Source organism: Schistocerca serialis, chromosome 4, assembly GCF_023864345.2.
Source record: "Schistocerca serialis cubense isolate TAMUIC-IGC-003099 chromosome 4, iqSchSeri2.2, whole genome shotgun sequence".
Lineage (NCBI taxonomy): Eukaryota > Metazoa > Arthropoda > Insecta > Orthoptera > Acrididae > Schistocerca > Schistocerca serialis.
Genome location: NC_064641.1, coordinates 548,626,276 through 548,653,252, shown reverse-complemented (window position 1 = coordinate 548,653,252; position 26,977 = coordinate 548,626,276). Strand labels below are relative to the sequence as shown.

The 26,977-nt window shown below is 39.2% G+C and overlaps 1 protein-coding gene across 27 annotated transcripts in view; it reads left to right on the top strand.

Annotated features, from left to right (window-relative positions):
* LOC126475271 (oocyte zinc finger protein XlCOF6.1-like) overlaps window positions 1–26,977 on the top strand; it is a 67,202-nt gene that overhangs the window by 18,981 nt on the left and 21,244 nt on the right. For 6 of the 27 annotated variants that reach the window (XM_050103019.1, XM_050103020.1, XM_050103017.1 and 3 more), the window contains one exon: window positions 9,595–9,706. The exons of 9 other annotated variants lie outside the window; for them this stretch is intronic. In XM_050103019.1, the coding sequence (XP_049958976.1) occupies window positions 9,595–9,706 (112 nt within the window). Of the gene's footprint in view, window positions 1–9,594; window positions 9,707–11,922; window positions 12,292–12,388; window positions 12,588–15,087; window positions 15,233–26,977 lie in introns of those variants that run through there. 12 more of the 27 variants (XM_050103010.1, XM_050103009.1, XM_050103008.1 and 9 more) reach the window with 9 other exon arrangements.

The following is a 26,977-nucleotide window of genomic DNA, read 5'->3' as shown; positions in this document are numbered from 1 at the left end:
GGTTTTTCTTTTTTCCCCCACGCGGGTCTAAAAGAAGAGCTGTTGTAAATGAACTATGCTTGCTTGTGTATTGGAGAAATGAATCTTATCTCTTCATTCCCACAACCCTTTCCTTTAATAATAATCAAATAAAGTGCCATCGTTGTGTCCATTTATAAATCAAAGTGCATCTTCCCATCTTTCTCAGAAACTATTTGTTTCACTTATCTTCCTCATATTAAATATTTTTGGCAGCCATGAGATCTTATTTATTCTAATAAAGATAATTTCAACACAAATGAGCGCAAATACACTTGCAACACGAAGAACTCTCAAGAGCACTAACGTAGCAAAGCTGAGGTGTGGCGGGGTGGTTACACAGATAGTGTGCCTCCATTCTTAATATTTTTCTTGCACACTTCTACCTAGGTATGCTTCTAATGTTCATTAGTTTTTGTGGTGGGGATTCAGACACAGATCCTAGTAAGAGCATTCATGTAATGTTTAGAATCAGAAAAGATACCATGCAAACTATTAAGTTCTTTGTAAAAGTGAGTAACAATTGTGTAATGGATAAAGCTAGGATTCAGACATCAAAATTCAGAAAAGGTGTTTCAGGTGAACAGTTAACAAAATAAACAAAACCTGAAAGAATAAAGAAATACAACTATTCAGCCAGTATTTTAGAATTAATTAAGGTACATTTTTCAACTGCCAATAAAACATGAAAGAATAAAGGACCGAAACTATTCACAAATATTTTAGAATTGATTAAGGTACATTTGAAAAATTGCCAAAGCACATTTTGTAAAAAGTGAATGAATTTTAAGTTAAATAAAAGCCAGTAAAAAATGAAGAAAAAGGTAAAATGAGGAAGACTGAATTTAAATTTGGCAGTACAGCAACAGTCAGTAATGGATGGAGCTCAGTGGAAAATAGTGACGTGCCTATATTTCGCACAGCAATGTGTTCCAAATAGTTATAAGTGGAAATCACAAAGAAGGCAAGGAACTCTTTCTTTTTCCTATAACCCTTATATATTAGTGGCTGTGTTAAAGGCAATTACGGGTTTGGTCTTGAATCTGGAGCTTTATTTTCTAAAATTACAAAGTAAATTGAAGAATAAAAATATTTAATCATGTGATGATTTTTTTTCTGCTATCTTGTTCATATTTGTGACTATTTGATTGCACACAATCCTCATTGCATCTTCTGAATGTGAAATCTTTGACTGTCATGGTAGACATATTTCCATTATTGTGCAGTTAATACTTCGCACCTGACAGACAATAGGGAGTTACCTCTGCCAAGAAAAGGGATTGACTAAAGCCATGGAGTGTGGCAGTTCATCGGCTTTTGAAGAGTAAAACAAGGGTTATTCCATTAATACCATATGTGCAATTTGCTCTCATTACATAAATTGTCTGTCTCATCAGAGAATGTACTCAGATATGACATACTTCCGTGGAGGAATACTTAACAAAGAGCTGACAATACAATTTGTTGGCACGAAATTTAATTCATTATGCATTGAATACATCGTGGCAAAAGAACTGATCATTTTAATTTAAGTCAAACCATTAGCTGTAATAGTTAATAGTGTAAATGGCACAAGATCCTTCTGATAATTTTACTACCAGTACGTACAGTTTTCTGAATTAGGTGATGAAATGACACTTTTTAGTTAGAGAAACATGAATATATTGTATGAAATTATTGGGTAAGTGTGAGTCCAATTGAATATTACCACTAAAATGTAAAGCTTACAGTCAGTGCCAGACAAAGCCTATATTTGTCTCTGTAACACATTTTTGCCCTTCTAAGAACATTTAGGTCATTCAACACACTATCAATGTTAGTTGACAGTTTTGTGCAATCAGGAATAATTTCAGTCACTCTCACTGCATGAGCTACACTAGACTAACACTGAGTTGGTATCAAGTCACATTCAAGTCTCATGTTGGTATTTAAGTTCAGAAATAGTCTTATTTAAACACTTACTCATAACTTTACTAACCGTTAAATAAATGGAATTCCATGTACATACATTTTGCATCACCTGTGAAACAAGATGACCCACTTTGCTACCATCTACTTACTAAGGATGTAGCAACCAAATGTCAAATATAACCCTGACATAATATGTGCTCTTGTAGAATAAAAAGTAAGTGTTTATGTAAAAGACTTCAAAGCTGTGGTACATTTTGTAAGAATGAAGAACCTGTTATGTTGGCAAAATGGTGTGACAGCTGTGCATTTACATGGAACAATCGTCATCTGTGTAGTAGTGCTGCTTCTGCAAGGTATTTATCTCATGATTTGAGTGACTATTCACTGCTTGATGCAACAGTTTGGCTGCTGAAGAAACTTGATTTTCTTCTGTTTTCCATGTTCACTTACGGTCTACAACTTTTTTCTTGATGTGAACAAGTGTTGTGAGATGGTGTGTATGGATGAGGGGGGGGGGGGGGGGGGAGGACTTCTTTTGGCAACCCAAGGAAATAAACAAATGTATAAAATGAGAAATTTTTGATGCACAGAAATAATTACTTCTTTCTGGAGCAGTAGTTTCCAGTATAAAGAAAAATATTCTGGCATAACAATTAGCACAGAGGAGGAATAATCTTATGCACAGAAACCATTTTCAACATATTATTCAACATATTAATTTTTTTTTTTTTTTTTTCTTTTTACATATGTGATTATTCTGCTTGTGCTAATTGAGGAGTTATCCTTATTTTAGGAACTGCTGTATCAGAATTCAGTAGTTAATAGCTTCTGTGCATTGAAAGCTTGACAGGTCATGCTAATTTTATTATTGTATGCATCTGTTTCCTAGTGCTGCCAAAAGATTTCTGACACACTACCTCTTGACAATGTGGTAACAACATGGGAAAATGATGTATTGTGTGAAACAAATAAGCAACACAGGAAGAAAATGAAGCTTCTTCAGCAGCCAAACTGCTGCCTCAAGCAGTGATTAGTCATTAGAACCATGTGATAAAGGCCTTGCAGAAGTAGCACTACACCGATGAAGAGAGAATTTCAGTGTCTGGTGTAAATGGATAATTGTCACATCATATCAACAAGAAAATGTGTTCTGTGTTTGTTGTTACAAAATGTGGCTCAAGTTTTGAGGTTGTCTGATCAATGCTTACCTTTTATTCTACAAGAGCATACGATTTTCAGGATTATATTTGATACTTGCTTCCCACATCCTAGGACAATAAATAATTGGGAGCAAAGTGGGACACCTTGTTTCACAAGTGATGTCCACTGAATCCCACTGACTTAATGGTTAGTGAGGTTATGAGTAAGTGTTTACACAAGACCCCATTTCTGAACTTTAGTGTGCACATGGGACTTCAGTGGCCACTTGATAATGACTCATGTGGCCCATGTAGTGAGAATGCAGAATTATTTTCTCATAGAAACAGAAATAAATGTGAATAAAGTAACAGTTGCCTTTGGAGGACAGTGACTAGATTTTTAATAATATATACTGGTCAATAAACTGACGATTTGGTTTGTTCATGAAAGTGAAATAAATATTTGATTTTTGTTTGATTGACTTCTGCTAGGAAACAAAAAAGCAGTGGTCTCAGCCCACTGCAGCACACACCGAAACGGAGTTTATTGTGGTTTCTTTTAATGTGATTCTAATAAACCCAGTCAGAAACATTAAAGAGTAGTAGGAGACTCTGTACTACTGCTTTATTAGACACAATTTCTTAAGCAATTAATGGCTGAATATTCTGTGTCTTTTGACCTCCCACACATCGCATTGGAAGACCAAATGTGGTGCGGTTTCATGCCCACACTACACAGGCCACACTTCAGGCTTCTTTGTATATACTTATCATGTGTAGATGTTAATTAAAGTTCCTGTGCCCAGTCATTTGTCTTATGATGAGTTTAATCTGTATCCTGTTCAAGTCCAGGATTATAGAACTTCTCTTGAAACATGGCTTCAGTGTCATTAGCTTGCCATGTTTTTGTTTTTGATTTTAGTTTAATATTCTGCATGCTGCCTTCTAATCTAGCTACGTAATTTTAATTTTACCATCATACTAGTGACGGCTAGGACAGCTTCTAGTCCAACAAATTAATTCGTGACACACTAATTCGAGTCCTAGAAGACTTCTGTGCATGAGTTGGGTAGCGGGAGTGGGTCACAGCTGGGATGTAGCCTGATGGCAGCGTAGAGAAAAAAACACGACAAGTCAAATATTTTATTAGAATTTAGTTTACCAGGACAGCCACTAGCTGCAAACAGTATGTTTTATTTTTTAGTGGTTTTGTTCCATAATTTTATAAGAGCGTTATCAGAAACTTTTTAAAATTCGTAAAGTTAGACAACAAAAACAATAAAAATAAAATGTATTGATATCAACTTTTGACTGTCCTGATAAAGTTAGTTTCAACAGTTGTTGTTCCGCAGCAGGCAATGTCTGCACTTGCTAAATTTTATAAGTTGTGTTAGTACATTCACAGTAGTTCTGTGAGGAAGTCATATCTCCTCTCGGCATGTGATTACGATGCTGAGTGGTATGCTGAGGAGGCCACCTAGCAGCCAGTAGGCCGATTAATTTTGGCACCCGGAAATGCTTACACACAGGACACTCAACAACACATGCCCCAGTAAGGTAGACTTTGTGCTATAGGATGGACGCCCTCCCCCGCGGTGGCTGCTTGACACTTATATCACTTCAGCGCTTACCACAGCCCTTCCATCATTGTAGACGATATCGCACTGCTGATTCCTCCATTAGAATTCAGTTATTTACATGGTCCAGCTTGTTTATTAGCCAATGCTCAGCTTCTGGCCTTCAGAAAAGCAAATCCAGTGGCTGGTGGTGCAGGAACTGCTTAGGCCGCCCTGCAGGAGTATCTTCTTTTCACTGTGTCACCAGGATTGCGGTTCTTTGTCTTGACAGCCTTGCAGTGTAAAAGCAGCCATGTTGCTCAATTGGCATGCTGACACTTTGATGCCTGCCAGCTGTATGTGGCTTCTGCAGCCTGAGGCTGAGCTGCTAGTTTCCACAGTAATACTCAAAAACAGTGGTGGCCCTGAAGTTTATTGAAGCATGTGGAAATTATTGAATAGTCAGCTGTCATTTCCCTGAACTTTCCTATATGTACCACATTCACTATATTGATGTGAGATTCTGAAATCCTAAACATTTCCAGTTCTTAATTTCTGCGGTCCTGCTGCTGCCTCTGTTGTAACCCAGAGGGGTAATACTGTTCTGGCTAAGCAGATAACTGTACACACTTTGCCAAGCTCCTTAGTAACACCCTCCTGTTCTAGTTTATTCCACTTTACTATAGCCCCATAAATTACCATAGTTGTTTTTAACAGTGGTGTGTATTTAGTACATACTCCTGGAGCTTTGGCCCCAGTGTGTAAAATAGGCCCTTCTCATGCACGTTCCTTATTTGGGGGGTCCATGGTAGTTTTTTATGCAGGGTTACGCTCAGATGCTCCACTACCTACCCTTCCACAGGTAGACTCATTGAGAAGCTTAATATTCCAGTACGTGTGCATGAATGGTACAACTAAAGTTTCCTTGGGACTGACCCTTAGATCCTGTTTCTTGCACTGGTTTTGCACATTGTTCAGTGTTGACTGTGCCACTGTTCTAATGGTACTAGTAAATTTTCCAAATATTGCCTATGAGTAAATTATCTGCATACCCTAATCCTCAAGATTTTAACTCTTTGATGAGTTCATTCACCACTAGGTTCCACAGAGGTTAGGACTAAACCCCTCTTTGCAAACACCCTCTGGTGGTGTTGATTACCATTTTCCCATTCATCACAGTGGCTTCTACCTTTTGCCTACTCAGCATGTTCTTAATCCACCTGCATATGGTGGTCTTACTGCCATGCTCTTCTACAGCTGTAACCATGGATTTGAAGGTCGCATTCCAAAAGCCCCCTCAATATCAAGGAAAATGCAGAGAACTGTTTCGTGAGCGTGTAGAGCTTTTCCCACCTTTCCAACAAGTTGACCAAGTGCTGTTTCACATGATTTGCTTGGTTGATACACTTGCATTGGTTTTCGTGTAGAGGAACCTCAGTCAACCTCCTTTCCCTAATGTGCACGTTAACCTATTTTTCTGTACTTTAGTAGGAAGGAGGACAGACTGGTCCATCTCATATCCTTAACCTTTATATGATCCATTCTCCCTAGCTTCAGAATGAAAACATCCTTCAGTGTCCTACAAGCATTAGGAATGACTCCTGCTGCTAGGTTGGCTCTAAACAATCTGCATAGGAATCTAATCAGTCCCTCTCCTGCTTGTTGCAGTAGTCAAGAATGGTTGAAATATTCCCATTCCCTACTTTCTTTCTTTTTTTATGCATTCCCTGGCTGGTTCAGTTCTCCCTCTGGTTACCTGTAAACCAGTACCTTCAAGGGAATAAATATTGGTATGGTATCGACCAGGTTGCATTGGGGGAAGTTGGTCTTCAGGAGAACATTCAATGTCTAGCTGTCCTTGTGTACCCACCATCCTCCTTCAAGTGCCTCCCAGATTCGGTAGCATTCTGGTGAGTGTTTGATTCAGTCTGGCACAAGTAACTGTATCTTCCACCTCCTTTCAGAGTACCTTCAAGGACTACAGTTTTGTTTGCTTAACTGCAAAGTTGTATTTGGCAGTGGTCCCCTATTAATTTGACCTTTGTTCTTTCCTTCTTGCAATGTTGAATATGTGGCTTACTTGTTCCCTTTGCAATTCAAGTTTATTGTTCTATCAAGGTATATTCATGTTAGTGCACTTCTTGGCGATTGGACAATTTTTCAAGTATGAAGTCATAATGGTAAACTTGTTTCTTATGCAATTTCTCTGGCTCTGAGCACTATAGGACTTAACTTCTGAGGTCATCAGTCCCCTAGAACTTAGAACTACTTAAACCTAACTAACCTAAGGACATCACACACATCCATGCCTGAGGCAGGATTCGAACCTGCGACCGTAGCGGTTCCAGACTGTAGAGCCTAGAACTGCTCGGCCACTCCGGCTGGCCTCTTATGCCATTTCCGCAAGATTTACTGGGTTTCTTAATGATGTTCTGATTTCAGGTAAGTGTGGGTTTAGGTCTTTCCTAGGTGAATCCTGTTGTTTTCTCCAAATTTCAATAGAAAATGGTCTGTTTAACATCCATTTCAGCCTCAAATGTGGTCAGATACGGATGGCTCCATCACCACATGCTGTTATTTTATATAACCGCCCTTGAGAGGGGCCCAAAAATTAAGTCAGTTACATCTTCCAATCTTCTCCCTCTGAAGGTTGTTTCCCTACCCCTATTCCAGTTCTCAAAGTTGCTTTCGAGGAGAAATTACAGTAGGTACTCCCCTCTGCTTTTGGTATCATTGCTCCACTGTATCAGGTTGTGGGCACTAGTATCACAAACCAGTTCATTCAACTGTGAGCAGCTGTCCTTGTAATGAAGGTAAGCCGAGGCCAATACATTCACCCTCGTGCTTGCTTCCGTACAGTGTTTCATTCTGATGGTCATTAAGCCCCTGGAAGAAGCCCACCATCGGCATGGACATTCCATTTTTAACATTAATACATGTTTGGAGTTGAGTTCTTGTATAATCAACTCACCTCTAGTTCCTCCGAGAGCTGATACCTGCCCCCCCCCCCCCCCCCCCCCTTTATATAAACAAGTTCCCAGATCAGGGCCGCATCCACTTCCTGTCTTTGCAGAAGACGACTCTGAGTGGCAGTTGCCCTTACTGTGCTCTTAAGTTTATCTGCAACACTCATGTCCGTTCACATAGCCCAGTACTTAATTACTTAACTAAGGTTATGAGTTATCGTATTTGTACGTGCTACAGAAAATCGTAATATGGTATCTGAATAGAGGAACTAACAACACTAGAAGTTATTTATGGTCAAAACAAACATCCTGACATATATTCTTGATCATTTTTGTGCTGAGAAGTGGAACAGCATTTCAAATCAGCGACATTTATATATATATACAAACAAACAAATGGGACAACATTTATTAGGGAATAAATAGAACCTATTTACCTTGTCCAGTTCCTAATAACTTCATGAAGAGCTGTATTTTACTCCTTCATTAGAACTGACTTTTTCATTTAAAATGTTATTTAATGAAAATGGCTCCATCAAATTATGTTCTTAGTATATACAGTTTGGGCGTCAGCTCTGTTCTGTTATTGTAAAACGTAAATTTTTCGCTTTCAGATGTGTGACCACGCTTGTGGGAGAACACACAAAGGAAAAAATATCTGTTCCAAGTCGTCATGGAACATTTGAAATTTTCCACGAAAACAAAGCACAGAAATAAAATAAGATTAAGAAGACACAAGAGCACGAAATTCACTACTGTAACATTAGTTATCACGGCGAAAGTGAGTTAACTTCCTTTAGCAGACGACACGACACCGTCAAAACTTTCTCCAGAGAAACTTCGACGGTACTTGACATGACAAGACGTCCGTCGATGGCCTGTGTGAATGCAGCCATTGGAAAGACTTCGTGGAATGTTTCCACGTCTTTCTTGCGTATGTTTTTTAGTACAAACGACAATTCCGCCTGCACTTCACTTCTCAGAGTAGTCCATGGTGCCTGAATAACCATAAATTCTAACTTACAGTTGTTTTTAACGTAGGCGAAACAAAACAGCCCACGCGAGTCGCACACGTATTTGCCACCCATTCCTGATAACCAGCAGCCGTATGTATGCACGAATCGCATGCGATGCATCAGATTGCCGTAAGGCATCTTCGCACTGAAAACTAACCCCAACAAACTCGCTTGACAACTGTTTTCAGCTCGGAGTTTGATTTAGTTCTTATCTACTGTCAACAGTTGTTTGAAGTCGCGAGTTTGAACAAGTAGTTGAGGGAAGATTTGTCTAGAGTTCAGTAAGCCAAACATGGCAGAGTTGTGTGATGTGCGCATGCGCATTTGCCATGTCGTCTGCTGTATTTCTTTCTTCGTCAGAAGTGTTTCTTTCGACAATAGCGAGTAACGTGTGGTCAACAGATCAAACAACTCAGTTTTTGATAGAATTGAAATGAGGAAACCTCTGGGATCCTTCTGATTCTGCGTATAAAGACAGATATGAAAAGAAAGATTTACCGAAAGACATTTCAGATAAGTTTGTGTATCGCTTGAGGAGTGTGAAAGGAAATGGACATATATGAAAACACGGTACAATCTGAACATTGTAAAATGGTCAAAACTGAAAGTGGGCCTGAGATAACTGAGATCTACATTCTCAAATGGATATTTTACGAGCGTATGAAGATTTTGGAAGGCGTGAACAAGCGAGGGAGAAAAATATTTACAATAGTAAATAAAATGTCATTCACTAGCGTAACTGAAGCTGGAAGATTTTTAGTAGGGAACTTTGTAATTACATCTATATTTTCACTGGAAATTTATTTATTTCACTTTTCATATAACTTTGTCAACATCTGATGCAAATTAATGGCATATATTGTTCATAACTAAAGCTATAAGGGTATTGTTTTGGAGTTTGTAATTACATTTGTCTTGCTATTTCACATTACCAACATCGAATATAAAATAGATTGCAAATTCATCCTCTATATGCTTTGCTTTGCAGTTTTTCCTGTGTTGCCTCCCTTTCTCTGGAGACATTTATTTTGCGGAGACATTCTCCAACTGCCACCTGAATCCTGCCTGTTTCTGGATCTTCCATATCAAACTGCCAAGTTGTGAGTAAACTGTGGCACTTTCTTTATATCTTCTAAATAGTGCAAAGACACAGTTGCAGAAGTCAGTAACGTTGCTTTTTCAGTAGGCCTAGTTAAGTGCATAGTTGTTAAATGACACTGAAAAACTGTTGACAGTATTCCAAAACAACTCTCCACAATTCTTCTAGAGCAAGACATTCTTTCGTGGCTACTTTTCTGTTGCCACTCTGCATATGGTTTCATCGCGTACTCTAAAAGAGCAAAAGCATCATCTCCCACCATAACAAATGGCACATCCTTGTTTCTTCCAGGAAGTGATCTTGGCATGGGTAGAGCAATTTTTCCCTTAGAAAATCACTCACCCATCTTGAAGTGGTTGAAGACACCACAATCTGAAATACTTCACTGCATACCTACTTTGTAACTGATTACGTTGTAATATGCATTTACCAATGCTAACAGCACAACACTAAATGCTCCAGTGTAATTATATTATAATATGCAGTTCCAGCAGGCTGCACTATTTCAATATGTTTGCCATGTATTGCACCAATACATACAGTATGGCAAGTTCCATATTGTTTGAAATCCATTTGCTACTTCTTCCCATTCTTCTTTTGTAGATGTTTCCTATAAAAGTAAGAAAAATACCTTTCAAATTTAACTGCTGTATTATATTAATAAGTAGCTTTAGGGGGCACAGTGTTCTAAAATTTACATTTTGAATCTTTCAGGATTCATCAGAAACATTTAATGTACCCCACTTAGCCACCACTGAAGAGGGTAATGATGATAACGATGATGGGTCAGATGAAGTTTTAATCTACTCCACTGTATTCCAATCTACAAGCTTTAATGAAGAAATCCCAGCTTTTACAACAAAAATTTTTGCACCACCACCACAATCAACTGTACACTCCCCATTGCCTTCAATATCTGTCAGAGATCCCAGTTTTGCAAAGAAGAGGGAGAGGACCACTGCTGCAGAGCAAGGTTTAATGTGCATGAAGTCAGTACAAAATAGAAAAACTGTCAAACACAACAGACAAATACTCTGCATTTGCAGATTGGGTTGCAGCTGAACTGTAAGAAATAAGGAATGAGAATGTGCTTGTTAAAGTAAAACGAAAAATTTCTGATGTAATATATAACGCTAAGGAAATGCTTGCTGAGCAGGCTGAAGCCCAAGCTGCTGCTGCGCTACAGCAAAAACAGTGACATCATTTTATGCAGCTGAAAATGAGGTTGCAGGGGCAGATAACAATATTGACAATGTGTAGTGAAGAAACAGTGATATCTCTTGTTTTTAAAAAAAATTGATAGAGCCAAAATCAGTCAATATTTTTACCAAAAATTATTTCAATGTATCTTTTTAAATGTAAGGCAGCAACATTTATTATGTTCCATTTTGGGTCTTCAAACATATTTTAATTGCTTCCTTTCTGAGGGAAAGCCTGTATCTGAGTGTAAGTGCATATATTTCAAATGTTTCCAGCAACGTATACTATTTTACTTAAAGGTTAAGGTGTTTGGAAACTACTATGGCAAAAAGAGACCATGACAGTAACTTTCAGTTCCTTGCCTTCAGATAGTGGTTTATTGGGAAGGAACTGAATATGTAATAAGAGCATGTATAAATGGGTTAAGAATGTAGATAAGAAAATAACAGTACTTTTACAAAATTCTTGAGCACATTCACGATAACGCACCACACTCTAGGTACAGTTTCACTAATCTTGGCGAGTGATATTGAGTGAGACTACATTAAATGTGTGTAACTGTCACCTGTTGCCAAAAATTGAAGGGTTAAAAGAATTTGTTCTGCTGGTGATACTGCAGCTCTAAAATTTCTCTCTTTCCGTCGAATATGTAGGGCTACTAGCCTTAAGAGTTAGTCAATCAGCCCACATGTGATACTGAAAAAAATTCTTGAAACCTTGCCTGTCTTCAACGTTGAGCACCTCCAGTACAGAATTATAAGTTTCGTGAGTTTGTCATTGTAACAAAAACTTTCTGGACCACAAAATCTCTATTGTAGCACAAATTGCTAATGCAACTTCAGTCAGAATCCATATCCGTTGCTTGTCTCTAAAATCGAAACACGGAATGTGTGTTTACAAGAATTTAAAACTGTTGTCAACATTTTTCAACAGATGTTTGCCAGACCCACAACAGTTGCAAATTTGCCAAACTTACAACAGTTGTAGCCCGTGGTTTTGTTTGTTGGAGTTTGTTATCGGTGTGAAAATACCTTTTATTTCCACGCGATCAGCGACGGATCATTGCGATTTTACCGCAAACTTGCGATCTACGAAGCGATCGGTCGCCCTTGGAACACGCATGCGAAAGATCGCTGCGATCGGTCGCTCGTGTGTGACACACCCAAGGAGGTTAGAATCTGAGGATGACGACCAAGAAGCCCCTTGGAAGATGCCGTAAACGTGAAGCCAGCACCGCCATTTGTTTGCGCTCAAAACATTGCCAGTAGCGTGTTTGTTTTGGTGTGTTGTTCATCGAAATATTAAAGTAAACGTGGGAAAAATGGTTACATGTGTTGCGTCCGGATGCACAAACAGAAGCGGAAAATCAGCTGTTACTTTCCACAGGTAAATGCTGCAGCTAAACTAAAACTTACGGTCGCAATAGGGAGCGTTTCAATTATTTTACTCATTACCTTCAATCTTTTATGTTCGCGATACATAGTTTCCCGAAGGACAGCGCAAGGAAAAGTTTATGGATCAAGGCATTGCGACGAATAGACTGGAAACCAACTAAACATAGTAGAATATGTTCAGTCCACTTCCGAGAAGCAGACATTGATCGAACGTCTTTATCAAATGTTCGCATTAGATGCGGCGCCGTGCCATGTATTTTCACATCCTTTCCGCCGTACATGCAGAATGTAAGTTGCACTAGATGTTTCTTAATGATTATAATGTGTAAGTGCATGATATGTTTCTTATAAGTTGAAGATGCCGTGGTTTTGACAGCTTGTGTGAGCGCTCCCCGTTTATTTTCGCGTAGTTGTTTAAATTTGAGACAATCCAGTGAGTTAATATTGTTAGCAAGAAGATATCATGTATTTCAAATGAACAACATATGAATTCTTATTTCATGCACATGATTGTTGTGCTCCTTGTTAATTATTGTGATGGAAAGTCTTTGTGATTCAACATAAAGTGATTGCATCACGTATGCACGCGAAATTGATAAGGTGCATGTTTCAAAAGTGGTATGGATTGGCATGCTTTGCTTAACTTTGTAGGCTATATGAAGCTGCCCAAAAAATCTTTTCATAATTAATTGGGATGCATGTTGTGATGACTAGTAGAGGCAAACATCTTTTATAGCAAAACAATTAGGTTAATGTGGTTGATTAAATTTTATTTAAGAGTTCATTCATGTGATACATATACATCTGCTAATGCCTTCAGAAACTGCCTGACAGTGCTAAATTCTGCTGGATGGTTCTAGTTTCAGATTTATTTCTCAAATTAGCTATACAGAGCAGTTCTGGATGCTTTACATATTCCCGTCTCTTGCCATATGACGGTACATCCAACATTGTCTAAGGTGATCATTTTCGGTATTCCATGTATTATGGTATTGGGGGAGGCATAATGGTGCTCAGATGTACTGAGCTCCAAATCTTGGAACATAGGGGTCTTTTCAGTGGCGCATTTGGTCCAGACTTTGCTTTGTGTGTATTACAATGTGTGAATTGTTGAACTTCGTTGTGGAGGAGCTGTTGGAGTGAGGAGATATTTGGCAGATGGGCTGGTCTGTCCTGCCACCCCCCCCCCCCCCCTCCCTCCCTTACATAAATCCCTTAGATCATGTGTGAGATGCATTGAGATGACATATTGCAGCACACCCACATGCACCAATGATTATCCAACAGTTGTCAAACTCACATATGGAGGAATGGAATGCCCTACCACAAAAACTTCATACTAACCTAGTGTCCAGCGTAGGACCACATTGCAGAGCATGCATTGCCATGTGTGGTGATCAAACAGTCTATTAAGAACCATGTCGCACTATTTGTAATGTTCATGGGACCATCATAAATCTTGGTGACTTCAGTGGAATTATTGAGGGATGACTTGGTCACTTTGAAGAGAAGTGATCCAGTGTGTGACAGTATGTAAAAAACCACAGTAGTCTTGTGATCACAAGTATTTGTTTTATTCATTGAATTATTTAATCATAATGATCATCTTCAGATTGATTTAAAAAGAATGTACATATTTATGAATAATAGTGTTACGATAAGTTACCAAACATTACAAGTAGTAGTGTGATTCACGTTGTTTGAGGAGGAACTAATGTACATACGTCTGTCCTTGTATTTATCAAAAGAGGCATATAAAACATATAGCCATGATTGACATTGTCACATGGTATAAAAATCTGATATAAAATTATGGGAAATGCCTATAGCTACAGTACAAACAGTTGAGAGGGCATCATCATTAGGTAACACTGTCCATAAGCAGTGTTTACAGTTGCATGTTACAAAGTCAAGGATACAATCTTCAACATACGGTGTGAAAGAAAATAAGATCAGTTAAGGTGCAGTTAAAAAAGAATTAGATTTATACACCAGGCCCCTGTAAAATATTAGTTAAAATGCAATTAAACTAGAACTAGAGCTTAAGCATGGGTCCACAGTAAAATGTTGTTTAAAATTATAAATATTTGGCATCCCAAATAGGTTTCTGCACTGTGTGGGGTCAGCTGGGATAGTTGTAAACTACTAGAGAGATATTGGGTGTAATTGTAGAAAACATTGTTTTCAACCTTTGCATGTTATTTTGACATAACTTCCCTCTCTCTTTTATTGTTGAATTCTGTTAATTGTTGAGCTTTTTTCTTTGAGTCTAGAAGCTCTGTATTTTGAAAGGAAAAAGTATTTTTCCCTTTATTTATAGATAAGATAAACACATTTCTGTTTTATTAAATTATTTTATTGTTCCAATGAGATTGCAATAGTGAAATTCCTTAATTTCATGTAAATAACATCCATTGGACTTTTACATTTACATTTACCCTCTAAAAAATTACAAAGTGGGGTAAATGGGTACCAATACTGAGTGGAGATTGCAAACCAGTATGATGATATTCATATCAAGTTTTGAAAAATGCCAAGGAAATACATAAAAAAGTGTCCAAATCGCAGTTACACTGTAAATGATGTGTCAACAGCTGTGCATGATGTTATGAAATTGAAACATTTAAGGAAGCAAAAGCAGCTTATAGTATCCCAAAGTGTCATATACTACTGAATTGAAGGGTGGAGTCTAAATTTTTCTGTGTCCAGAATTAAAGACTAAAAGGAAGAGATTAAATATAAACCTTTACACAGGATTTGCTTAATTTTATTCTGATTTCTTCTTTAGGTTGGAGGATAACCGTGGATGAATGAAGCCTTGAGCATCCTCAAGCTCTCCCTCCACACGTTGAAGCTACATTGGCCAGTTTAATTGCTCATGCCGAAATGGGGGCTCTTGTGGAAGCCTCTGAATGGGGTCTGTGCTGGGTTAGGTAGGGAATCTACAACTGTTTTGGCCTGCATTGCTGTAGATGCACTCACTTTGTACCATTGATCATACACTGAGGTGGCGAAAGTCATGAGATAGCAATATGTGCGCTTACAGCTGGTGATAGTATCGCATACACAATGTATAAAACGGCAGTGCTATGGTGAAGCCATCAACTGTACTCAGATGAGTCATTAGAACAGGTTTCCTTTGTGATTATGGCTGTGAGATGGGAATTAACAGACTTTAAATGCGAAATGGTGGTTGGAACTAGACACAGGAGACATTCTGTTTTGGACATCGTTAGGGAATTCAGTATTCTGAGATCCACAGTGTAGCGAGTGTGCAGAGAGTACCAAATTTGAGGCATTACCTCTCACCACTGAAATGCAGTGACTGATGGCCTTCACGTAACGACCATGAGCAGTTGCATTTGCATAGAGTTGTCAGTTGTAACAGACAAACAACAACTTATGAAATAACTTCAGATATCAATCTGGGGCATTGGATGTTTGTATTGGCTAGTACAGTGTGGCTAAATTTCACATTAATGTGCTATGGCGGCACATGACAGATGAGAGTACCTTTACTAACAGGACAACATTGCCTGCAGCACCTCTCCTGGGCCCATGACCGTATCGGTTGGGCCCTAGATAACTGCAAGACTATGGCCGGGTCAGGTGACTCCTGATTTCAGCTTGAAAGAGCTGGTGTTAGGGCTCAAATGTGGCACAGACTTCACAAAGCCATGGATCCAAGTTTTGAAGAAAGTACTGTGAAAGCTGGTGGTGGCTCCATAATGGTATGGTCTGTGGTTACGTGGAATGGACTGGGTCTTGTGGTCCAACTGAACAAATTGAGACCATTTACAGCCATCCATGGACTTGATGTTCCCAAACAACAGAATTTTTATGGATGACACTGCACCACGTCACCAGGCCACAGTTGTTCGTGACTGGTTGGAAAAACATTATGGCTAGGAGAATTATTTGGCCATCAATGTTGCTCAACATGTATCCCATTGAATGTTTATAGGACTTAATTAGGAGGTCAGTTTGTGCGCAAAATCCTGCACTGGCAACACTTTCCCAATTATGAGCAGCTATAGAGGCAGCGTGGCTCAATATTTCTGCAAGCGTCTTCCATTGACTTTCAGCTATAGAGGCAGTGTGGCTCAGTATTTCTGCAAGTGGCTTCCATCGACTTTTTGAGTCAATGTCACATCGAATCGCTGCACTACGCCATGCAAAAGGAATTCTTAACTCTGACATGATATTAAGAGGTGTCCCATGACTTTTGTGACCTCAATGTGTGTAAGAATGGTGCAGTTCAGAGTTGGACTTTGTCTAATACCTAACCAGGGAGACTGTAAACTGCTTCAGCAAAGCAGTAGAGGGAGGAACCAAGGTTTTGTCAATGGTTCACTATGGCTTTTATCCATCACGTACAAAAATATCGTAAAAATCCCCGATACCCTGTCAAAGTGCCATTTTGATGTTTGATGGGCACGCTGGCCACGTCAGCTTACAATTAATGGAAATGGGTGTTCAGAATAACATTCATTTAGTGTGCTGGTGAGTCATTTACCTGGTAGGTTACAACGTCGTGACAGATTTGTGTTTGGCCCTGTTAAAATCACATGGGGAGAAAAGCTTAGCCATATATTTTTTTGTTTATTTGTTCTGTTTGTGTGTACTGACTAGGAATATGTTACCCTGTTACCTCATTTTTAATGTCATTTGATAAATTAGTTTAAAAATTGCTAATTTTGGAATTTTTATCACATTTGGTTGTGGTAATTGTGAACACTAATTGTTCAGGAAAATGTTCATAAGTTGTAGAACAGTGTTGGTTTACAGCTAACCCTGCTGGCAAATCAAAATCTAGTCCACACTTTGAGATTGCAATTTCCATTTACTCTGGACACAATGGGGTAAATGTAAACTTACTATGATGTCATGTGAAGAATCCAAGAGCAGACTTTGTATTTCAAGGTATTATGTCTTACAATTGCAAAAATAATTCACTTAAATTCAGCAAGCTAGCACTTACTTGAAATCATCATAACTTCACAAAATCGTTTCCAATTACCCCACCAGAACTGACAATACACAGTAAAGTTAACCGACAGCAGTTGAAAAAACATGAAAAAGCAGCAGGCACATGATTCCACGAAACCAGAGCCAAGAAAACAAGGGCAGCACAGTGCCAGTGTGAAAACAGGTAGACAGAGCCTCATCATTATGACATGCAAGATCTGTAACAGCCTATCATACAGTGAAAAATTTCTTTATGGTGTAAATTCGTTTGGTTCATTAGAAGTTTTGTGGGGTGGCATTTCTTATTCCTGTAAACATATATTTCTTCCTAAAGCTTCTATAGGCAGCCCCTAAAAGCTGTATGTGCGACTTACATGTTGCAGTTGGTGTTGGTTTCAGTACACTTGCATTCAGTCAGGTCTTGTCCAAATGCAGTTTTGTTCTGTAGATATGTGTATTCCCTGAACCTAAAAAAAAATTCCTAACTGTGTGTCCAATATAAAACTTTTCACAATTCGTGTGACGTGTTTTGTGGACTCCATAATTTGAAAATTTGTTATATTTGTCAGCTAATTTGCGTCTAAGCTGCACTCTCAGAGAATAGTTTATTTGTAAACTGCATCTGACATTTGTGTTCTTCAGTTGCTTCTCTAGCTGTTGAGATACTCTTCAGTAGTGTGTCATCAGGCAAAATTTTTATTACTTTCCATTGCTTCCTGTGCTCCCTTGTTTTTCTTTATTTTATTTTATTATATGGATGCATGGCTGTTTGTTGTAATATGTGTAGTTCTTTACGTATTTTTTGCCTGTCTAATGGCAAGCAAATAATCTGATCAATCATGAAAGTAAAATAAGACTATTTTGCACCACCCTGGTGTTAAGGAAAATTTTGGGAAGCGTAGGACAAAACCATGCAGTGAATTTGCAATAACTCTTAGCATCACCAAGAAGTCTTCCACATAACATTCATCATGTATGTATGTATGTATTAAAGCGGGGACCTAGAAACGATGGAGATGCTCAGTCTGGCCGTAGCCCTCAGTGGTTCACAACCCAGCAACAGGCCACAGTAGTCCATCCACCCCACATCGAACTCAGGTTTACCGCACAGTTCAGCATAATGGGAGTGGTAACTGGGTGATGGTAAGGAGGAGGCTGGGGCAGAGAGGGAGAGCAGGGTATGGGTGTGGGATAGTAAAATGCTGCAGGGAGCATGCGTGGAGGAGGTGGAGAGTAGTGCAGCTAGGTGCAATTTGAAAGTTAGATGGAGGGTAAGGGGGGGGGGGTGCTAGATGGGTGAGGACGACGACTAATGAATGTTTAGGCCAGGAGGGTTACAGGAACATAGGACATATTGCAGGTAGAGTTCCCACCTGCGCAATTCAGAAAATCTCATGTTGGTGGGAAGGATCTAGATGGTGCAGGCTGTGAAGCAGTCATTAAAATGAGGAATGTTGTGTTGGGTGGCATGCTCAGCAACAGGATGGTCCAGTTATTTCTTGGCCACAGTTTGTCAGTGGCCATTCATGTGGATAGCTGGGTGGTTGGTTGTCTTGTCCATGTAGAATGCAGCACACAGCTTGCAGCTAAGCATGTAGATCACATAACTGGTTTCACAGGTAGCCCAGCCTTTGATGGGGTAGGCGATGTTTGTGACTCGACTGGGGTAGGTGGTGGTGGTGGAAGGAGGTGTGGTACAGCTCTTGCATCTATGTCATATAACAGGGATATGAGCCATGACGCAAGGATTGGGAACAGGGGTTGTGTAAGGATGGATGAGGATACTGTGTAGTTGTGGTGGGCGGCAGAATCTCTCTGTGGGAGGGATGGGAAAGGTAGTGGGTACGACATTTCTCATTTCAGGGCGCAACAAGAGAAGTCGAAACCCTGACGGAGAATGTAATTCAGTTGCTCCAGTCTTGGGTGGTACTGAGTCACAAGAGGAAAAATCCTCCGTGGCTGGTCTCACCAGACTTTGGGAGGTGTTGGGTAACTAGAAAGGTAAGGCATGGCAAATCTGTGTTTGTACAAGGTTGGGAGAGTAATTACGGTCTCTGAAGGCTTCAGTGAGACCCTCGGTATATTTCGAGAGGGACCACTCGTCCTATAGATGCGACGGCCATGGATGGCTAGGCTGTATGGAAGGAACTTGGTGGTATGGAATGGATGGCAGCTGTCTAAGTGGAGGTATTGCTTTTTGTTGATAGGTTTGCTATAGACAGAGGTATTAATACAGCCATCTTTGAGTTGGATGTCAACATCGAGGAAGATGGTTTGATGGGTTGAATAGGACCAGGTGAAGGGAATGTCAGAGAAATTGTTTGAGGTTCTGGAGGAATGTAGATAGTGTGTCCTCACTCTTGATCCAGATCACGACAATGTCATCAGTGAATCTGAACCAGATGAGGGATTTGGGATTCTGGGTGTTTAGGAGGATTCCTCTAGGTGGCCGAAGAATTGATTGGCTAGGGATGGTGCCAATAGCTGTACCCCACATTTGTTTGTAGGTAATGCCTTCAAAGGAGAAGTATAGCTGGTCATGGTCAAGGAGTTTGTTGTTTAGAATATGTCAAGTGTTGGTAAAGGTAGTGTTCTATAGCAATTACGTCATGGGAATTTGAAATGTTAGTTTAAAGGGCGGTGGCATCAATAGTGACGAGCAGAGCACCGTGTGTTAAAGGAACAGGAACTATGGAGTGTTAATGGAGGAAATGGTTGGTATCTTTGTGTAGGAGGGTAGGTAGTGGGTAATATGCAGAAGCTGTTAATCTACGAGAACAGCAATTCTCTCAGTGGGGGCACAGTAATCGGCTACAATGAGGCATCCTGGGTGGTTGGCTTTACGGACTTTAGAAAGCATGTAGAAGGTAGGAGTGCAGGGAGTGGTAGGGGCGAGGAGAGAGGTGGACTCCAGGGAGAGGTTGTGGGCTGGAGGTCCTACTGGGTCTCTGGAATTGGGTTGCTGTGGCAGGGTTTGTAGGTGGATGAGTATGACAGCTGGTGTAGTTCTTCCTCACTCTCACTTTAGCCAGAACCCAATCCCACGCACTGTTCCTGCGTTGGTGCTTTGCTCATGAAAGCTCCCAAATGGCTCCATCAAATTACCCATCTTCGACTTCCACCCTTTATTTCACAATGACCTCCATCTGTTCAGATTCTGCTAATCCTTAGCCCTCGTCAATACAGTTCTGCAATACCATATCAATCAGGCTCAAACCTCCTTGTATACCTTCTGTCCATCCGTAAAATTCTCCATCTATGCAGTCCCAAATTCCTGGAACCCGTAACATACATTGAAACTCTCGCTGTCCAGTAACTGGAGCAACATGCACAATGCCACCTCAAAAAACTTTGAACTGTAACCAAATCAACAAAGAGATTTGTGAAAGATTTTTGTACACAGTGAACACATCTAAAATGACATGACTGTGCTGCAAAACAACAATCTGCCTTTTTTTAAATCTGAGATAGTTTGGCTCGCAATACATCATTCTTATATGTGTTCCAAAAATAACTTATTAGAGTTCGTGAAATTTGATTTTCTTTCTAATTTGAACAAAATTTATTACTTCAGTGATGGCTCAGCTGCATAATATAAAAATCTAAAAAACTTGTCTAACTTACATGATCATGTTGACGATTTTGAAAGAATTGAGGTAAAATGGGATTTTTATGCTGCTTCACATGGAAAGAGAGTGCTTGATGGTGCTGGCGACACAATAAAAAAGCTTACAGGCAAAGCTAGTTTGCAAAATCCTATTGGTAGCAAAATGTTAAATCCTGTTCAAGTTTATGAAGTGTAGCAGTCACAGGAGCTCAGAAGTATCAAGAATTCATTCCTTTAAGCAAAGCCAAAGTTGAAGCAAAAGTTATTTCTTGTTTTAAAGACTCTGATGTTCATAAAATTAATGTTGATCCAGTTGAAGAGTGCGTGCCATTTGAACAGATTACAGGATTTATTGCTTGTTCTTATGACTTCAAATGATTGATGGGTTTTGTGCTGCCAAGAGATTAGAAAGAAGATGAAGTGAACCTTTTATTTATGCTTCCTTATGCACCAGCACCTTGTTTTTCGTACCCAAGAAGACCAGATAAATTAACTCTTTCAAAAAATTTCATACTTTGTAATTTATACCCCACAACTACCACTTGAACATACAGGTTATCAAATGAAGAGATGCTAAAAGCCTCATAGATTATATTGCAAAAGACCGTGCTGTTATATCAATACTTGTTGAAGGTAATAGAAAGTTTCTGATTGTAAAGCACTGAAACAATTCATTGTAAATAGTAACATCATCGTGTTGTTGTTGTGGTCTTCAGTCCTGAGACTGGTTTGATGCAGCTCTCTGCGCTACTCTATCCTGTGCAAGCTTCTTCATCTCCCAGTACCTTCTGAATCTGTTTAGTGTATTCATCTCTTGGTCTCCCTCTACGATTTTTACCCTCCACGCTGCCCTCCAATGCTAAATTTGTGATCCCTTGATGCCTCAGAACATGTCCTACCAACCGGTCCTTTCTTCTTGTCAAGTTGTGCCACAAACTTCTCTTCTCCCCAATTCTATTCAATTCCTCCTCATTAGTTATGTGATCTACACATCTAATCTTCTACATTCTTCTGTAACACACATTTCGAAAGGTTCTATTCTCTTCTTGTCCAAACTATTTATCGTCCATGTTTCACTTCCATACATGGCTACACTCCATACAAATACTTTCAGAAACGACTTCCTGACACTCAAATCTATACTCACTGTTAACAAATGTCTCTTCTTCAGAAACGCTTTCCTTGCCATTGACAGTCTTCATTTTATATCCTCTCTACTTGGACCATCATCAGTTATTTTGCTACCCAAATAGCAAAACTCCTTTACTACTTTAAGTGTCTCATTTCCTAATCTAATTCCCTCAGCATCACCTGACTTAATTCAACTACATACCACCGTGATCCTCATTTTGCTTTTGTTGATGTTCATCTTATATCCTCCTTTCAAGACACTGTCCATTCCGTTCAACTGCTCTTCCAAGTCCTTTGCTGTCTCTGACAGAATTACAATGTCATCGGCGAACCTCAAGGTTTTTATTTCTTCTCTATGGACTTTAATACCTACTCCGAATTTTTCTTTTGTTTCCTTTACTGCTTGCTCAGTATATAGATTGAATAACATCGGGGACAGGCTACAATCCTGTCTCACTCCCTTCCCAACCACTGCTTCCCTTTCATGCCCCTCAACTCTTATAACTGCCATCTGGTTTCTGTACAAATTGTAAATAGCCTTTCACTTCCTGTATTTTACCCCTGCCAACTTCAGAATTTGAAAGAGAGTATTCCAGTCAACATTGTCAAAAGCTTTCTCTAAGTCTACAAATGCTAGAAACGTAGGTTTGCGTTTCCTTAATCTTTCTTCCAAGATAAATCGTAAGGTCAGTATTGCCTCAAGTGTTCCAACATTTCTACGGAATCCAAACTGATCTTCCCTGAGGTCGGCTTCTACCAGTTTTTCCATTCGTCTGTAAAGAATTCGCGTTAGTATTTTGTAGCTGTGACTTATTAAACTGATAGTTCGGTAGTTTTCACATCTGTCAACACCTGCTTTCTTTGGGATTGGAATTACTATATTCTTCTTGAAGTCTGAGGGTATTTTGCCTGTCATCATTGATTAATTAGTAACTTTAATTCATGTTAATATATTTGTTAAATAAGGTACAATTAATTAAATTATTCATAGTCTGTACCGAGCATGTGTTGATATGATGTATGTTCAAACATTTTTGTAGTTAACATGGAAAAGCCAATTCTGACTTTAAATTCAAATGTTTGATTCTAGTGCTGCAAGAAATTGTCTTTAAATGAGACTAACATTTGATTTGACACCATTATGTGATTCTTGCCAATTAATATTTACAAGGCACAAGTCTACAGACTACGTGCTGGATGCTGTGTTTACCAGAAAAATAAAATTTATTTTAACCTGTTCCCACCAGAATACCATTTTGTAATGTAGCAGACACGTAAAAAAAATTGTGTGTTAGTAACATTTCTCCCCCCCCCCCCCCCCCCCCCCCCCCCCCCCCCCCCAGTACTATGCATGCCCTGTCGTACACCCTTTTTAATCGGAGCACTTCATTTGTTGTCTTCCATTATCATTCCCTCTTGGTTCTTGTACGTTTTGTGTATTACCTGTTTTTCGTAATAACTTGCCCATGTTGTTCTTAGATTTTTTAATGCATTGCGCCATTTTCATTGCTGAACACTTTTTCTAGGTCAATGATTGCTGTGAGCATGTCTTGATTTTCTTCAATCTTGCTTCCAAGTCCAATGTGAGTACTGCCTCTCTGATCCCTTCACCTTTTCTAAAGCCAAACTGATCATCATCTAACTGATCCTCAGTTTTCTTTCCATTCTTCTGTATATGACGCACCTTGTATCAAAACTGGCCAAGTCACAAAATTTACAAAAAATGAGTTAGTATTACTGATTTAAAGTAGAAGTACATTATTATAATGTGAAACAGGAATATGCATCAAAATCAGCTGTCTCTTCATGATGCAGAGCACTGAATTCATGTTCATGGCAACAGAATGGGCCAAGACTATCAGGCACTGAATTCATAACTGGCCTTGTCAAGGAATGAGCAACAATCTTAATGTGTTAACATTTCTGTCTTGAATCTTGGGTTGCTAGTTTCTGCAACAATATGACCATATCAGTAGGCAAAAGAATTCCTTGTACGTTGCTCTTTGAAGCCTTAATATTTTATTTTTATGTTGGCAACACAAGTCTTTTGCACTGCCTTTTGTATACACAGGCTTTTTATTGTAATTGGCACATAGAAAATTCTGTTCCTGTGTGCTTGTATTTTGTCATTATTGTGTAATGTAATGTGTATATTATTCTGAATGGTGAACTGAAAATAGTGTTCCACTCCATTTGCTACGTAATGAAAACATCAATAAATGAAACACCCAGATAAAATGCAAGAAAGCCGCTTGGGATTAGCGAGTTGTCTAAGGCACTGCAATCATGGACTGTGCTGCTGGTCCCAGCGGAGGTTCGAGCCCTCCCTCGGGCATGGGTGTGTGTGTTTGTCCTTAGTATAATTTAGGTTAAGTAGTGTGTAATCATAGGGGACTGATGACTTTAGCAGTTAAGTCCCATAAGATTTCACACACATTTTTTGAAATGCAAGAAAGAGAACGAGAAACAACATCAAAGTGGAAATCGCAGCAACGAAAGCAAGAGTGGTCAGAATAAGGATTCCTGCATAAACATTTCGGCCTAACATGGGAAGATCTTCGGACATTGCAGTTTTATAAAATACTAATATTAACTGTTGAAACTGCTTGCACTGCTATAAGAGTTCCAACACAGTCTCCAAAGTCCGCGTCAGTTGTTTATGTGAAATGCCTGATATTGTAAAATAAAAGAAAGAAATTTCTGACTCACCACAACCGTAAAAATACCACCATCAGTGATTAAAGGTGGAAGTGATGGTCTTTACACATGACATAAATGGAGTCATAACTACAAATGGAATGCCCCAGGGGATGTCCTTGATAGCCACATACTACAAGCTGTTTCTGCAGAGTATTCTGCACCCAAAAATACGTCAAAGAAGGTCTGACATTCTTGCAGCTGGTGTCCTCATTTTGTGTAACAATGCAAGACCGCATATAGCTCTATCAGTGAGAGAAACAGTCGACGAATATGGATGGGAAATACTTCCCAACACACCATACTGTCCTGATATGAGCTCAACAGATTTGATTTGCTACCCAGATCGAAGCAGCAACTCCATGGAAAATGTTTTGATACAATTGATGAAGCTTACAGTTAGGTGACCCAGGTAATCAGGTAGCTCAACAATGAAGGTGCCCTATCCAGAATACAGAAGTTGCCAAAATGTTGGGAAGCCGCATAAGCAAGAATGAAGGCCTACGAAGATTTTTTGTAAAATAAATTATTTGCTTCAATTCTGTCTTACCATGAGCAGAACTTCAGAAGTGATCCTCATATTAAAGCATTAAGGATGTAACTATGGAAGAAAAACATTTGCGCCAATCATTGTTTTGTCTGTGGAGGCTTTTCATCCATGTTGAAAAACAAGCCTTCAGTGCTGTGGCTAGTTTTGATATTAGAGGTTTCATTATTGGATGCATGGGCTGTTAAGCTGATTGTGTGCTAATTTTTGCACTTACCTGTCCCTGCTATCTTCGGAATTTTGTGGATATTTTTCCAAAAGTTTGATGGTATGTTGCTGGTCTGATAGCTTCTACACACCAATTTGAATAGTAATTTGGTTGCCAGTTCCCCAGTGATTTTAGAAATTCTGATGGAATGACATCTGTTCCTTCTGCTTTATTTGTTCTCAAGTCTTCCAGAGCTGTTTTAAATTCTGATTCTAATGCTGGATCTCCATCTCTTCCCTGTCAACTTCTGTTTCTTCTTCTGTCAAGTATCAGACAAGTCCTCCCCCTCGTGGAGGCCTTCATTGCATTCTTTCCACCTATCTGCTCTCTCGTCTGCTTGTAATAGTGGTTCCCATTGCACTGTTAATGTTACCGCCCTTGCTCTTAATTTCACCAAAAGTTATTCTGACTTTTCTGTTGCTGACTCAGGGCTCCGAACTATCATTTTCTTCCAATTTCTTCACACCTTTCCTGCAGCCATGTCGCCTTGGCTGCCCTGAATTTGCTATTTGTTGGGGCCATCCACAAAGTAACAGACATTTTGAAATAAAAAAATTAACACTATGGAAAAACCAAATTTTATTTTATACATTTAGAGGTATACTCTATAGCTATTTTTCTACATAATCGTCATTCAGGTTGAGGCACTTATCATACCATGGGATTTATACCGGCACACAGTTAGGTTTCAGTATATAAAGTGCTTTGTAGTGTGCCATGTCTTTATTTCGCACTAAGTTTTCTCCAACGCTTGTTTTGTATTGCTCGTCTTAACTTTTTCGATGTATGTTCAAGGGTATGAATGAGAATCACTCCTTTAGAGTCCCAAAACACAATAGCCATGATCTTTCTTGTTAGCAGTATTTGCGAACGCTTCCTTGGTTTCTTTGGTGAATTTGTGTGTCCCCATTCCATTGAGTGCCTTTTTTGTTTCACAGTTGACATGCTTCACCCAGGTCTTGCCCCACTATAATCAGTAACTTTGTTACCATTTTTCTCATAATGTTCAAGGAAGGTCAGTGGCCTTCCGTGATGATTTTGGGAACCCATCTGGCAGAAAATTTGTGCTAACAAGAATCTTCATCACAGTTTCATGCACCAACCTCTGTGAAAATTGAGGAGAATGCTGCAAAAGTTCTGTAATCATGAGAATACGATTTTCCTAAATGTTGTCCTTGATTTTCATCACCAATTCCTCAGTTACAAGGGTAGGCCTACCACTGCAGTCCTCATTGTAAACATTGGTATGGCCACTTTTAAAATCATTGCACCACTGGCTCACTTGGCTTTCACTTATTACTCCTTTTTCATACATCTCACAAATATCACAGTAGATTTCAATTGATTTGCGGTTTTTTGCCAACAAAAATGTAATTGAAGAACACACTTCACAAGTGGTGGAGATTGCTATTGCAGTGCACGTCACAGAAAGCAGAGTAGGCAAGACACAAATCACACACTACCACCATGGATGCGCAATAAGTGTAGGAACATTATGACAACAAATGGTGGCTGTAGCC